Source organism: Piliocolobus tephrosceles, chromosome 12 (assembly GCF_002776525.5).
Source record: "Piliocolobus tephrosceles isolate RC106 chromosome 12, ASM277652v3, whole genome shotgun sequence".
Classification (NCBI taxonomy): domain Eukaryota; kingdom Metazoa; phylum Chordata; class Mammalia; order Primates; family Cercopithecidae; genus Piliocolobus; species Piliocolobus tephrosceles.
Window position 1 is genome coordinate 124,554,591 of NC_045445.1, and position 15,109 is coordinate 124,569,699.

At 39.9% G+C, this 15,109-nt stretch overlaps 1 protein-coding gene across 1 annotated transcript; it reads right to left on the reverse strand.

Moving 5' to 3' along the window:
- Positions 1–2,074: 2,074 nt before the first annotated feature.
- Positions 2,075–14,763, reverse strand: PRDX4 (peroxiredoxin 4). Its single transcript, XM_026451866.1, has 6 exons — positions 14,677–14,763; positions 13,806–13,948; positions 9,638–9,760; positions 6,719–6,849; positions 5,561–5,595; positions 2,075–2,189 (listed from the first exon to the last, which is right to left on the reverse strand). Exons 1-6 carry the CDS (start codon positions 14,761–14,763, stop codon positions 2,139–2,141), a joined length of 570 nt encoding a protein of 189 aa, XP_026307651.1. The 3' UTR covers positions 2,075–2,138.
- Between the last annotated feature and the right edge of the window lie 346 nt (positions 14,764–15,109).

A 15,109-nucleotide genomic window follows, 5' to 3' on the forward strand; every position in this document is an offset into this window, starting at 1 on the left:
TTTTTTCTTTTGAGATGGAGTTTCGCTCTTGTTACCCAGGCTGGAGTGCAATGGCATGATCTCGGCTCACCGCAACCTCTGCCTCCCAGGTTCAATGGATTCTCCTGCCTCAGCCTCCTGAGTAGCTGGGATTACAGGTGTCTGCCACCACACCCGGCTAATTTTTGTATTTTTAGTAGAGACAGGATTTCTTCACGTTGGTCAGGCTGGTCTCAAACTCCCGACCTCAGGTGATCCACCCACTTTGGCCTCCCAAAGTGCTGGGATTACAGGCGTGAGCCACTGCACATGGCCTCCTATTTATTTACTATTATTATTATTATTATTTTTTGAGACAGAGTCTTACTCTGTTGCCAAGACTGGAGTCCAGTGGTGTGATCTCGGCTCACTGCAACCTCCGCCTCCTGGGTTCAAGCAATTCTCCTGCCTCAGCCTCCCTGGTAGTTGGGATTATAGGCATCCACCACCATGCCCAGCTAATTTTTGTGTTTTTAGTAGAGACGGGGTTTCACCATGTTGGCCAGGCTGGTCTCAAACTCCTGACCTCAGGTGATCTGCCCGCCTCAGCCTCCCAAAGTGCTGGGATTATAGGCGTGAGCTACCGCATCCGGCCTTATTTACTATTTTTTAAATGTTTGTGGGCAGGTCATCTCTTGATCTATTATTTTGGGTAAGCTCCTACTGTTGTGGCATTGTTCTGACCTCCTGCTGTACAGGCAGTTACTAAATGATACGGGTCTCCTCCTTTCCTTAGTCTCTAGAATGGGTTATAAAATGTAAACTGTAAATTAGCATTAGAACATACTCTGCTATAGAAAAAGGTTATAAATGGCAGCTGGATTCCCTTGTATCTACAAATTACCCGCCATTTGTGACAGAACTCTATTTCAGCCAGAAGCCCAGTAATTCCCCCACCACTTCTAGTAATGGCCTTTCCCCGGGAGAAGGGCTTTTTGTATTGAGAGGGGATGGCTGGGCACAGGGGCTCATGCATCTTCCCACACTTTGGGAGGCTGAGGCGGGTGGATTGCTTAGGCTCAGCAGTTCAAGCCCAGCCTGGGCCACATGGTGAAACCCTGTCTCTACAAAAAACATAAACATTAGCCGGGCATGGTGATGCATGCCTACAGTCCCAGCTGCTTCGGGGGCTGAGGTGGGAGGATTGCCTGAGCCCAGGAGGTTGAGGCTGCAGTAAGTTGTGACCGTATCAATGTACTCCAGCCTGGGTGACACAGTGACACACTGTCTCAGAAACAAAACAAAACAAAACAAAGACATTAGCAGATTAACATGGAAGACAGATAGCAAGAAGTTAATTTTTCCTGGGTACCTGGTCTCTTAACTATGTGGCATGTCTACAGATAATGACAATAAAGTAATTGCCATATTGGGGTGGCAAATGGGGTGAAGTAGCACTGGAGTTCAGGTTTGTATATGGTCATTTGTTAAGACTTAGTTATATGTATTTAAGGATTCAAATTTTGTCAAACTAAATATAAATATCTTGTTACTTATAAATTTGGTACAAGCTGAAGATGTAAATTTAGAAATGGGGGCGGGAGCAAAAGGCTTTATGTTATTACAGAGCAGTGGGCCATGGGGCCAGCTATTCCTATTACTGTGGAAGGTGAGTGTTGCTCACAACGTGTTCTTTACCGCTACCCTCAAAGGTATGGAGAGGTGAGCCACAGTGGAGTGTTAAGAGCTCAGAAACTAGAATTAGCCTGTCGGGGTGCAAGGTCAGATTTTGCCTTTGCTAGCTAGCTATATGACTGTGGGTAAGTAATTTACCTGCACTTCAGTTTCCTCATCTGTAAAATAAAGAACTCAATGAGTTGCTGTGAGGATTACACAATGCCCCTAACCTGCTTAACACAATGCCTGGCACATGGCATATACTCCATAAATGTCATTATTGCTGTTACTCAGTTTGATTCAATCTCCCATTTCTTCCTTTGGAAAGACAGAGAATAACTGCTTGTCTTTTGACATCAGTGTCTAACGCTAACGCTAAATATCTTTGGATTCTGACGTGGATCTTTATATTCTCCAAGAAATTACTACTGCAACACAATGTGGTAACGAAACCGTGAACTTTATTGAGAACTTTCAAGCATCATAACTTGAAGAAGTATTTCTCAATTCAGTTTATCGAAATACTTCAGCTTTCCAGCTGGATCTGGGATTATCTGTTAAAACAAAACAAAAAAAGGAAATTATTCATTTTAAAGCCAAAGTACATAATGAGTAGTCTGACATTAGTTGCCCATGCCTTGAGTAAAAATTATTTTTGTATATCAGATTGTATATTTAGAAAAAAATGAGATTTGTCCTACCTACTAATTTCGGCTATTCCAAAAGACAAATATTTTTATGTATTTTTTGCGAATAAATTAACATCTGTACTCAAGCACCCCAAAACTTACTTACAGCTCTTCTCTTGGCCACCAGGCTTTCATGGCATCTTCAGGTTTGATCTAATTAAGTCAAACACATTTAGAGAGCATGGCTACAGATGTTAATGTACTTTAAAAATCATTTGCTGCTAAAATGATGGTATGCCACAATTATCTGAAAAGGAGGCAGGTGTTCACTAAGGGCTTACTAAAGTCCAGAATACAACTTTTAAATCTCAAGCTGCAAAGTAAAAAACAAAAACAAAAACAAAAATACCCAAACTCAAATACATCAAGCACTACTGTCAATAATTAATGAATACTGTTGTGTTCCCTCCAAAAGCATCACAGCCTTACAAACCTGTTAGACTTAAAAAAATTTCCAGGCCAGGCGCGGTGGCTCACGCCTGTAATCCCAGCACTTTGGGAGGCCAAGGTGGGTGGATCATGAGGTCAGGAGATCGAGACCATCCTGGCTAACACCGTGAAACCCCGTCTCCACTAAAAATACAAAAAATTAGCTGGGCATGGTGGTGGGCGCCTGTAGTCCCAGCTACTCAAGAGGCTGAGGCAGGAGAATGACATGAACCCGGGAGGCGGAGCTTGCAGTGAGCCGAGATCCTGCCACTGCACTCCAGCCTGGGCGACAGAGCAAGACTCCGCCTCAAAAAAAAAAAAAAAAAATTTCCAATATATTTTGACCTCACATTAACTATGTTACTTGCTAGTTATAGGTAAAGTACATCTATCTTTATATATATAAAAATAACTTATTGTAACTTTTGTAATTGACTGATTCTGAATCAATTTCTGATGGGTTTGCAAAACAGGTTTGCCTTTGAGGTCAAAGTTAATGTTACAATAGCAAACTTACTCATCTCTATGTTGGTCTGATGGATCTCAAAGGGGATTTGAAATTATACATTAAAGGTACTTTGAGCACTAGGTACCTTAAAGTATAAATCAGTTGGGTTAGTTTACATTTGTTGATTATGAGGCTTATAGAAAGAAATATGAATCAGAAGCTGCTGGCTTAAGCAGCAGCTTAAGAAGCCTTAAAAAGCATTTCAGACACATCTTCAAGGTAGGGGGCACTTCCCCTTGGAGGTGCAGCAAAACCATCTGTGACTGATGAATAACATCTCCAATCACAGGGATGTGCTAGGTGTCCAAGTTCCCAGAGATCGGTGAGAGCTCCCAAGAAGTACAATTTAACTCTGAAAGGTATTACAGGATGAGTACCGGACATTTCAGAAAACATGTTGACTGTTTACATGATTAACTTTTGGGGGCCACAAATCTCGGAGAATCTGATGAAAACTATGGATTCTCCCTCCAGAAGAATGCATACGTGTTATCACATACTGTGGCGGTCATTCTTTTTAATTTTATTTTTGATCGACAAATAATAGTTGTATATATTTATGTGTTTGGACGTTCTTTCAACAGACTCGCTATATGGAAACTATTCAAAGTATTATGATAGGCAGTATTTATTAGTGAACAACACAGCCAAAGTCCCTGCCCTTGGAGTTACATCCTAATTCTAATTTTAGGTTGTGGTAATAAATGCTTTTACAAATAGGTTGGTTGGGCCAGATGTGGTGCCTCATGCCTGTAATCCCAGCACTTTGGGAGGCTGAGGAGGGTGGATCACTTGAGGTCAGGAGTTTGAGACCAGCCTGGCCAACATGGTGAAACCCTGTCTCTACTAAAAACACAAAAATTAGCCAGGTGTGGTAGTGCACGTCTGTAATCCCAGTTACTTGGGAGGCTGAGGCTGGAGAGTCGCTTGAACCTGGGAGGCGGAGGTTGCAGTGAGCCAAGATCACGCCACTGCACTCCAGCCTGGGTGACAGAGTGAGACTCCGTCTCAAAAAAAAAAAAAAAAAAAGTTGGTTGGAGGATGTGTAGGGTGGGGAAACAGTGGTGAGGAAAGACTTCTAAGATGATATTTGAGCAGAAATGTGAGCAAAGAGAGGAAACTAGTCATGCAGATGGAGTACAGAAAGAACGGCAAGGGCAAAGGCCCTGAGGCAAGAATCAGCTTAGCACGTTCAAGGACCAGAAAGGGGCACACCTGAGGTTAGAGCGCAAATTTCTACCAGTGGTTATCTATGGCTAATGGTACTTCTCTTTGGTTTGCTAAGGAAGGAAGTCTTAGGAGTCTATATTTTTCTATTACCCGAAGATAATGATTTCTTCCTCTAATGCTCTAGTATCTCCCAATTTCCTAACTGCAGCTTGTGTAAAACTCTTGATTTTTTGAAGATAAACATATTCTTCCTAAAAAGGTTCAAGCAAGTTTCTAAATTGTATTTTGGCAGGAGACTACTTCAGGGATTGTCTACAAATTATACAGCCTCCTGGCTGGGAGCAGTGGCTCATGCCTGTAATCCCAGCACTCTGGGAGGCCGAGGAGGGTGGATCACTTGAGGCCAGGAGTTTGAGGCCATCCTGGACAACATGGTGAAACCCTGTCTTTACCAAAAAATACAAACATTAGCTGGGTGTGGTGGTGCAGGCTTGTAGTCCCAGCTACTTGGGGGGCTGAGGCAGGAGAATTGCATGAACTGCATGAACCCTGGAGGTGGAGGCTGCAGTGAGTCCAGATCATGCCACTGCCCTCCAGTCTGGGCGACAGAGCAACACTGTCTCAAAAAAAAAAAAAAATTATACAGCCTCCTAAATGAAAGAATATACGTGTTTCAATCTCTTCTTTCTCCATGACAAGGAGAGAATTATTATCTTCAGTATTAATTGAGCTAGATTTTCTCAAAACTTCTTACTATGCATAGAAAGGTTTTGTTTGTGACTGTTTTCTTTGTCCAGAATACAGGATGAAATTTGATACATGACCTATAAGACTTCTGAATTATTCTACCAAGTCTCCCCTCTGCCCTTTTTTTTTTTTGGATTGGTGTATTTATCTGTATACTTGGCTTTAAAATTCACAGCATCACGCCCCATATTCTGCTTTCTCCAGTTTCAGCTACTCTTTCTAGAGGCCAAAGAATGTCTGTACTCTGATTTCTGCTTAGCAATGTTTACTTCATTTACAAAATCAAGACAGTTCTAGTAACAAGGAAAGAGTATTCTAAGGTTAGCATTTTTTTTTTTGACTCTAACCATCAACTCAACATAAAAAATATATATATACTTACAGTTTCACTACCAGGTTTCCAGCCAGCAGGGCAGACTAAAAGAAACAAAAAGAGGCAGAAGACATTTTAAAAACAGAATTCAGTTACCTCCAGCAACTGACTTTTTCTGTTTCTATATGAGACTGAAGTTAACAGAATATACTAATAAGAACATTTCCAGACCACCAAGCACATGACCTCCTGTTCACACCAAGGAATTTCAGTCATGGAGCTTATCAACAGGCAGTTAATCTATTTTCATTTTAGCAATTGTGTTTAGTTACATTAAAAATACAAGAAATCCAGTTGATTGCCCCTCTAATACAGTTGGAAAGTTTGGGAATCTGGTGAGCTGAAAGGCCTAGGCATGGCAAAAATTCCTCCAAATTTACATAAACTTCCAGTTAGCTTGTTTGCCATGTTTCCTGCAGTACTTTGTACTGATGACATGATTCACTATTTGTCAAAAGAGACTTTAGAATGCATCCTGACTCAGTGACTCAGTGACATTTTTAAAAGGAATATATGTGTTCTCTTTTAGCAAAATGATGAACTTGTAGATTACAAATGTGATACTGAATAAGCCCAGAGATTACATTATTATACTTCATCTTAGCTGAAAGGCACAAAAGTGATCAAGGATTATTGAAAGGCCAAATTCAATAATACAAACAGGCAAATGAAAACTACATCACTAAATATTGCCAGATTGACACATTCTAAGCTTGCAGAAACATAATTTTAAAAATTGCAGTAGCAGAAACTTTTCTCTTTGAGTTTATCAAAAAGGACTATGCAAATAGTGAATATTTTTGCATCTTATTTAGTAAGCAGAATACATTAGTTTTACACACACACATATATACACATATATATTTGATTTTTAGTAGAGGTGAGGTTTCACTGGGTTGCCCAGGCTGGTCTCGAATTCCTGAGCTCAAGCAATCTTCCCACCTTGGCCTCCCAAAATGCTGGGATTTCAGGCATAAGCCACCATGCCTGGTCTGATATTTTGTTAAAGCACTTTAAATTATAATTTGGTCTGTTAAAAAGATTTGCTAATAATTTGTAAATAATCAGAAAACTGTGGAAATATCCAAATTACTTTTATGATAAGAAACCAAACGAATTATGCTATCTTTCAAACTAAAAAATCAAAAGGTTAGAAAGGAAAGGTACCTTCTCCATGTTTGTCAGTGTACTGGAATGCTTGAACCAAACGTAGTGTCTCATCCACTGATCTACCCACAGGAAGATCATTCAGAGTAATTTGTCTTAGGATTCCTTTGTCATCAATAATGAAGAGACCTCTGTAAGAGAAGAATGGTAGAGGTGAGGCCATTTCTTCTATGTGTTGTGAATTCCTATACCATCCACACAGAAGGATGCTATACAGAACAAACACCACACTACCTACCTACTCCAATGGTACACACACACACACACACGTATGTGTGCGCATATCCCTCCCTCAATCTAATATATAATTTGGAATTATCACTGTAAAACTGCAGCTTTAAAAATTTGTTTTTGGCTAAGAAATGTACCATAGTATTTACAGTTGTTGAAGATAATCTGGCTTTTAAAAACTATACACATATGTGCATGTATTATTTTGAAAATAAAGAATAATTTTAAAATTTGTTTTCAAACGGGATCTCACTCTGTTGCCCAGGCTGAAGTGCAGTGGCATGACCTCGGCTCATTGCAGCCTCAACCTCTTGGGCTCAAGTGATCCTCTTGCCACAGCCTCCTGAGTAGCTGGGACTACAGGTGTGTGCCACCACACCCGGCTAATTTTTGTATTTTTTGTAGAAACAGGGTTTCGTCATATTGCCCAGGCTAGTCTCAAACTGCTGGACTCAAGCAATCTACCTGCCTTGGCTTCCCAAAGTGCTGGGACTACAGGCGTGAGCCACCATGCCTGGCCTTAAAAAAAAATTTTAAAAAGAAACTAATGGCTCAAATCGAATAATATAGCTAACATTAGATAATTTTACTTGGTTAATGTTCAAATGATTCCACATTTTAAAACTGCCTCAGTCTTTTTTGTGGCATATTTACTCTTGGAAATTAACTTAGTAACAGACTTTATGAAAGTAGAAAACATTAAAGACTTAGCAAGTACAAAAGAGGGGTAATTGCTGGTAGCAATACATGATACAATACAATGAACCTTGAGAACATTATGCGTGAAAAGAGGCTAGTCATAAAAGCACATATTGTAGGATTCCATTTATATGAAATGTCCAGAATAGACAACTATAGTGACATAAAGTAGATTTGTGGTTGCCTAAAGCCAGGGGAAGTGGGTTAGGGGAAACAGGGAGTGATTGCTAATGGGTATGGGGTTTTTTGGAGTATGAAAACATTCTAAAATTGTGGTGATGGTTGCACAACTCTGTGAATACACAAAAACCACTGAAATGTATTTTTTATTTTTAATTTTTTTAGAGACAGGGTCTCACTCTTGTTACCCAGGCTAGAGTGCAGTGGTGTGATCATAGATCATTGCAACCTTGAACTCCCAAGCTCTAGCGATCCTCTTATCTCAGCCTCTTGAGTAGGGGGGGACTACAGGAATGTGACACCACAACAGGCTAATTTAACAAAAAAAATTTATTTATTTATTTTTGTAGAAGACAAGGGTCTGGTTATGTTGCCCAGGCTAGTCTCAAACTCCTGGGCTCAAGGGATCCTCCCACCTAGGTCTCCCAAAATGCTGGGGTTACAGGCATGAACCACCATGCCCAGCTGAATTGTATTCTTTAAATGGGTATTGTATTATATGTGAACTATATTCCAATAAAGTTGTTATAAAAAATACAGGATTATAAAATACTGACACTTTCACATAAAACATTTAAGAAAAACTATTGGCACTACAAAGCAAATCGGCAATACAACCAAATTACAACTGTTTCATGCTAAAATTGCCCCCTTTTCAAAGAATTCTATTAATGTTTGTTAGCTCAAGTAACCCAGTGAGAGTATCTGGGTAAAATATTTCCTTAATTTTTCCTACTCCAAAGACACAGGTTTGCTAAGTAGTATGACACTTGTATTTAGAAAAAACATTACTGGAGTCAGTTTGGAAAAAAGGAAAAAGAAATGGACAAGGAGTTGGGGGACCTGGATTTAAGTCTGGGCTCTGCAATTAAATAATTATATAACTTTGGCTAAGATCACGGAACTCTATGAATCTATCTCTTTTATCTGTAAGATGACAGCGGTGGTGAAAGATCTCTAAATAATCTTCCAGCTCTAAAAGTCTATGATGCTACTAACATAGTTTAATCAGGGCTAATATAAAGTAACATAGTTTAAGTTTAGTGGTTTATTTTAAAGACTAATAGAACAAAGTAATATTTCTTTCTGGTTTTTTTTTTTTTTTTTGAGACAGAGTCTTGCTCTGTCACCTGGGCTGGAGTGCAGTGGTGCGATCTTGGCTCACTGCAACCTCTGCCTCCTGGGTTCAAGCGATTCTCCTGCCACAGCCTCCCGAGTAGCTGGGACTACAGGCATGTGCCACTACGCCCAGCTAATTTTTGTATTTTTTAGTAGAGATGGGGTTTTACCATGTTGGTTGGCCAGGATGGTCTCAATATCTTGACCTCATGATCTGCCCGGCCTGGTCTCCCAAAGTGCTGGGATTACAGGCGTGAGCCACCATGCCCGGCCAATTATTTATTATTATTATTATTATTTTTGTCACTCTGTCGCCCAGGCCGGAGCACAGTGGCATGATCTGGGCTTACTGAAACCTCCGCCTCCCAGGGTCAAGCAATTCTCCCACCTCAACCTGCCAAGTAGCTGGGACTATAGGCACACGCCACCATGCCCGGGTAATTTTTGTATTTTTTGGTAGAGACAGGGTTTCACCATGTTGGCCAGGCTGGTCTCAAACTCCTGACCTCAAGTAATCTGCCCACCGTGGCCTCCCAAAGTGCCAGGATTACAGGCCTGAGCTACCGTGCCTGGCCTCAAAACAATATTTCTTGATTAAAATTTGTTCTTCTATTTCATAAATAACATCTATTTCAAGGAGGATTATAAACATGCTTGGATTTGTCATAATGTAAAACCACTGAAAGGTACCTAAGAGTGTGGCCTGAGTCCTCTAGGTATACACCATAGTCCTTTGAGATCTGATGGGTCAAATCTGAAAGAAGTGGAATCCTTATTGGCCCAAGTCCTCCTTGTCTTCGAGGGGTATTAATCCTGTAACAAACAGAATGCTTACCTCTCAGAGCTAAGTAAACAGCATATATTAAAACAGCACTCTTTCTCTATACATGCACATGCACACACATGAACAAAATACACACATTCTTTCACTAACAAAACAGGCTAATATACTTTCTATTTTGCTTTTCCCATTTAATATATTCATATCCTTTAAACATTAAAAAATATATATATACACAACGCATATTTATTTTATGTTTTTGAGACGGGGTCTTGCTCTGTCTCCCAGGCTGCAGGGCAGTGATGTGATCATAGCTCAGTGTAGCCTAGAACTTCCAGGCTTAAGCGATCCTCCTGCCTCAGCCTCCTGAGAAGCTGGGACTACAGGTGTGCACCATCTCACTGGACTAATGTTTTAAACACTTTTTTGTAGAGATGGGGTGTAGCTTTGTTACCCAGGCTGGTCTCAAATTCCTGGCTTCAAGCAATCTTCCTGCTTCAGCCTCCCAAAGTGCTGGGATTATAGGCATGAGCCATTGTGCTCAGCCTACAACACATTTTTGTTTTTTTCTGAGACACAGTCTTGCTCTGTCGCCCAGGCTGGAGTGCAGTGGTGTCATCTTGGCTCACTGCAACCTCTGCCTCCCAGGTTCAAGCGATTCTCCTGCCTCAGCCTCCCAAGTAGCTGGGATTACAGGCGTGTGCCACCACATTGGCTGATTTTTGTATTTTTAGTAGAGATGGGGTTTCACCATATTGGCCAGGCTGGTCTTGAACTCCTGACCTCAGATGATCCACCCAGCTTGGCCTCCCAAAGCGCTGGGATTACAGGCATGAGCCACTGTGCCCGGCCTATAACACATTTTTAATGCATGGATACACAGATATTCCTTGACTTATGATGGGGTTGTGTCTTTTTTTTTTTGAGACGGAGTCTTGCTCTGTTGCCCAGGCTGGAGTGCAAAGGCACGATCTTGGCTTATTGCAACCTCCGCCTCCCAGGTTCAAGCAATTCTCCTGCCTCAGCCTTGCGAGTAGCTGGGATACAGGCGCCCGCCACCACGCCCAACACATTTTTGTATTTTTAATAGAGATGGGGTTTCACCATGTTGGCCAGGCTAGTCTTGAACTCTTGACCTCAGGTGATCTGCCTGCCTCAGCCTCCCAAAGTGCTGGGATTACAGGCCACTGTGCCCAGCCGGGGTTATGTCTTGATAAACACATCATAAGTTAAAAATATCATTAGCTAAAAATGTATTTACTATCCCATAAACCCACTGTAAAGTTGAAAAATTTTATGTCGAACCATCATAAGTCAGGACCATCTTTACTATATTTTACTAATCTCCATGATGGAGATTTAAACCATTTACTTTTTTTTGCTTTATAAACACTGCTGAAAACATCCTTGTATTCTTTTATACACTTGTCTAATTGATTTCTGAAAGTGAAACTGATAGATCAAAAGATATGTAGTATCATAAGCATGATCTCAGTAGTGTGATCATAAGACAAAGCCTTGAAGAGATAGACAGGATACAAATGGATGACATTTTAACATTCTGAGAGATAAAGAAATGCAAAGTCCACTTGAAACAGTGAAGGAAGTTAGTTATAATATCAGATGCATCAGTCTTCAGTACAGGTTGAGTATCCCTTATCAGAAGTGCTTGGGACCAGAAGTGTTTTGGATTAAGTTTTTTTCTGATTTTGGTATATCTGCATACTTACTGGTTGAACATCCCTAATCTGAACTCTGAAATGCTTCACTGAGCATTTCCTTTGAGCATTATGTCAGCACTCAAAAAATTCTGAATTTTGGAACACTGTGGATTTCAGATTAGGGATGCTCTGGGTATTCTGTAACTTGAAACCAGGAGACATGGGCTGATGCTGTAACAGGAGGGTACTGACACAGCAGACAGAAAACAAAACGACATTGCTCCAGGTATCTGGAGCCCCAGTTCTGACACCCAAGTAGAAATCTCTGGTTGATGTGAAACCTATCCAGCTGAGAATGTATCCCCAAATTTCCTTGGGAAAGCAATCCCAAATTATTTGGGATGACATAACTTTTTCCTTAGTGGATATGCATTTTAATCCTCGGAAGATTTAGAATTACTACAGAAGTGATGAAGCACAGGCAACATGGCAAGACTACATCTCTACAAAAATAAAAATTAAAATAGGCATGGTGGTGCAAGCTTGCAGTCCCAACTATTTGGGGAGGTAGAAGGACTGTTGGAGCCCAGGAGTTCAAGGCTGCAGGGAGTTATGACTGATTGTGCCACTGCACTCCAGCCTAGGCAACACAGTAAGACCCTGTCTTTCTTTTTTTTTAAAGGAAATGATGAAGCAAATTAAGCCTAGATTTTAATTTTTTTTTTTTTGAGACAGGACCTCACTCTATTGCCCAGGCTGGAGTGCAATGGTATGATCTTGGCTCACTACAGCCTCGACCACCTAGGCTCAAGTGATCCTTCCATCTCAGGCTCCCGAGTAGCTGGGACCACAGGCATGCGCCACCAGACCTGGCTAATTTTTTAAATTTTTTGTATAGATGGGGTCTCACTATGTTGCCCAGGCTGGTCTTGAACGCCTGGGTTGAAGTGATTCTCCTGCTTTGACCTCCCAAAGTGCTGGGATTATAGGCGTGAGCCACCATGCCAGGCTATTTGAATATTTTTATATTAAGAAATAATCAGTACATATTTATATATTAAGTTATTTATAATGTTTAAGAGAATTTGGCACATTAGAACTACGTAAGTATTTGGGAAGGTCTGTCTAAAAATTGAGATACTTAAGGAATTCAAATATATTAAACATATAACTGCATTTAAAAATACTTATGGGAATTAATTTCTTAGGGAAATGTAATTAATTAAATTGTAGCTCCCCAAGCAATGAAAATTTGTTACACACACACAGATTATAAATGAAAAAAAGCTCGTGTTTTAAATTTGTAACTTTAATAAATTGAATATTATGTTTTAAAACCAAAATAATTCTGAATCTTTTTTTTGTTTTGTTTTGTTTTTGAGATGGCGTTTCACTCTTGTTGCCCAGGCTGGAGTGCAATGGCGCAACCTCAGCTCACTGCAACCTCTACCTCCTGGGTTCAAGTGATTCTCCTGCCTCAGCCTCCTGGGTATCTGGGATTACAGGCACCTGCTACCATGCCTGGCTAATTTTGTATTTTTAGTAGACATGGGGTTTCTCCATGTTGGTCAGGCTGGTCTCGAACTCCCGACCTCAGGTGATCCACCTGCCTCAGCCTCCCAAAGTGCTGGGATTACAGGTGTGAGCCAGTGTGCCTGGCCCAATTCTGAATGGTCTTTATTGTGCACAAAGTTTTCTGCACAAGACTGTGGACACCATTAAAAACTCATATTAACATGTAAATTTCCAATTTTGAGACATGTTGCCCAACTGCTCTCCAGAAATGCTAAATAGCTGTGTGTGAGTGCCATTTCTTCAATTTTTGTCCACAGTGGATAAATTTTTTCAATCTTTTTAAATCTTGGCCAAACAGACAAGGAAAATTGGCATCTCTTGTCATTTTATTTTGCAATTCTTTACAATGAATTTAGGTAGAACATCTTTTTATGATTATTGAATTAAAAAACTTTTTTAAAATTAATTTAAAAAAATTATTGTTTCTTGAAAATTGTAAAAGCTGAGTTTGACTATATAACTGTGTAACAGAGAAATGGCATATTTTAAATATTTTTTTCCCTTCAGATTATGGTAACCCAATTTATCATAATAAAGTAATCATATAATTCAGTGGTTTTTGCTATAGAAATCACATCTACTGCATTTAACTTTTCCCCTAATTTTTGAAATGTCCTATAAAATCCTTAAGCATTTTTACTATTGCAGCTGATTATATTACTCTTCTCTCTTTTTTTAACCCGGAAAATGTGTAGAGGCATGTATTACTCTTAGATAAATCTATTCCTGAATTGCCTGATAAATGACTATATTCTTATTGTATCATATCAAGCTTTATCTGCCCATGCTTTAAGAGTAAATCCATTCTTTTTTTCTACAAATGTAAGTGTAAGATACTGACCAGGCCAAATGGGTAAACTGTGAATCAACAGAGCATGCTACCACTTCAGTATTTATAGATCTGAATTCTTCAAGTCTATCACCAAAAGCGATAATTTCAGTTGGACACACAAATGTGCTGAAAGGTAAAACAAACAAACAAAATCAGTATTCTCCAAATAGCATATACCTAAACTTTCAAATGACAATTTTTACAAATACCTTTAATAATAAAAATGCACATTAAGAATAATTTTATATTTCAACCTTTTCAAAACTGTCATTTGATCAAATATTTAATAAAGAAACATATTACAGAGTTCTCAACTACATCTCAATAAACTTTCTTATTACAACTTAATAGATCAGTAGTCAACCAGTGTTCCTTTCTCCCTTATAGCAATAGCCACCCCCATTTTATTACTTTTATTTAATAATACCTTTTATTTATATAGTACTTTATAGCCTTCAAAGGATCTATAAACATTTTACATCATTTCACTATTTTTTTTTTTTTCTGAGACAGAGTCTTGCTCAGTCGCCCAGGCTGGAGTGCAGTGGCGCGATCTCGGCTCACTGCAAGCTCCACCTCCCAGGTTCACTCCATTGTCCTGCCTCAGCCTCCCAAGTAGCTGGGACCACAGGCGCCTGCCGCCATGCCCGGCTAATTTTTTGCATTTTTAGTAGAGACGGGGTTTCACCGTGTTAGCCAGGTGAAGGTCTCGATCTCCTGACCTCGTGATCCACCCGCCTCGGCCTCCCAAAGTGCTGGGATTACAGGCGTGAGCCACCGCGCCCGTCCACTATTTTTTTTTATATTCCTATACCAACCCTATGAACTAGATTAGATGCATCTATCTGTATTTTGGAGAGGAGGCAATGTTTTCCAGTACCCCCACCCCTCCTTTCTTGATAAGGTCCTCTTCCACCTTGTCTATCAGTCCTGTGCAACCAGGGATTTTATACCTTAATACCCTCATGTTGTCAGAAGGCCATGTTTAGAGAATATTACTAGGGTGGCATTTTTTCAAACCATGGTAGGGACTCCTTAAATCAACTGAGTTCTAAACAACATTTTTAAAAAGTGAAATCGAATAAAAAATAGGAGACTATATCATACATAGTAAGGGTAAATTATGAAACATATGTTTGTATATACAAATACATATATATGTTTGTCTTCAACAGTGATATTCAAAATATTTAACAACCTTAACTCAAAGCTGGCTTTTGTTCTGGAGGTTTCTGAAAGGGACCAGGCAGGAGGACTAACTACTTGGGGAGGGAAGGGAAGTGGCTATTTACCACATGATATGAGGGTTTTTC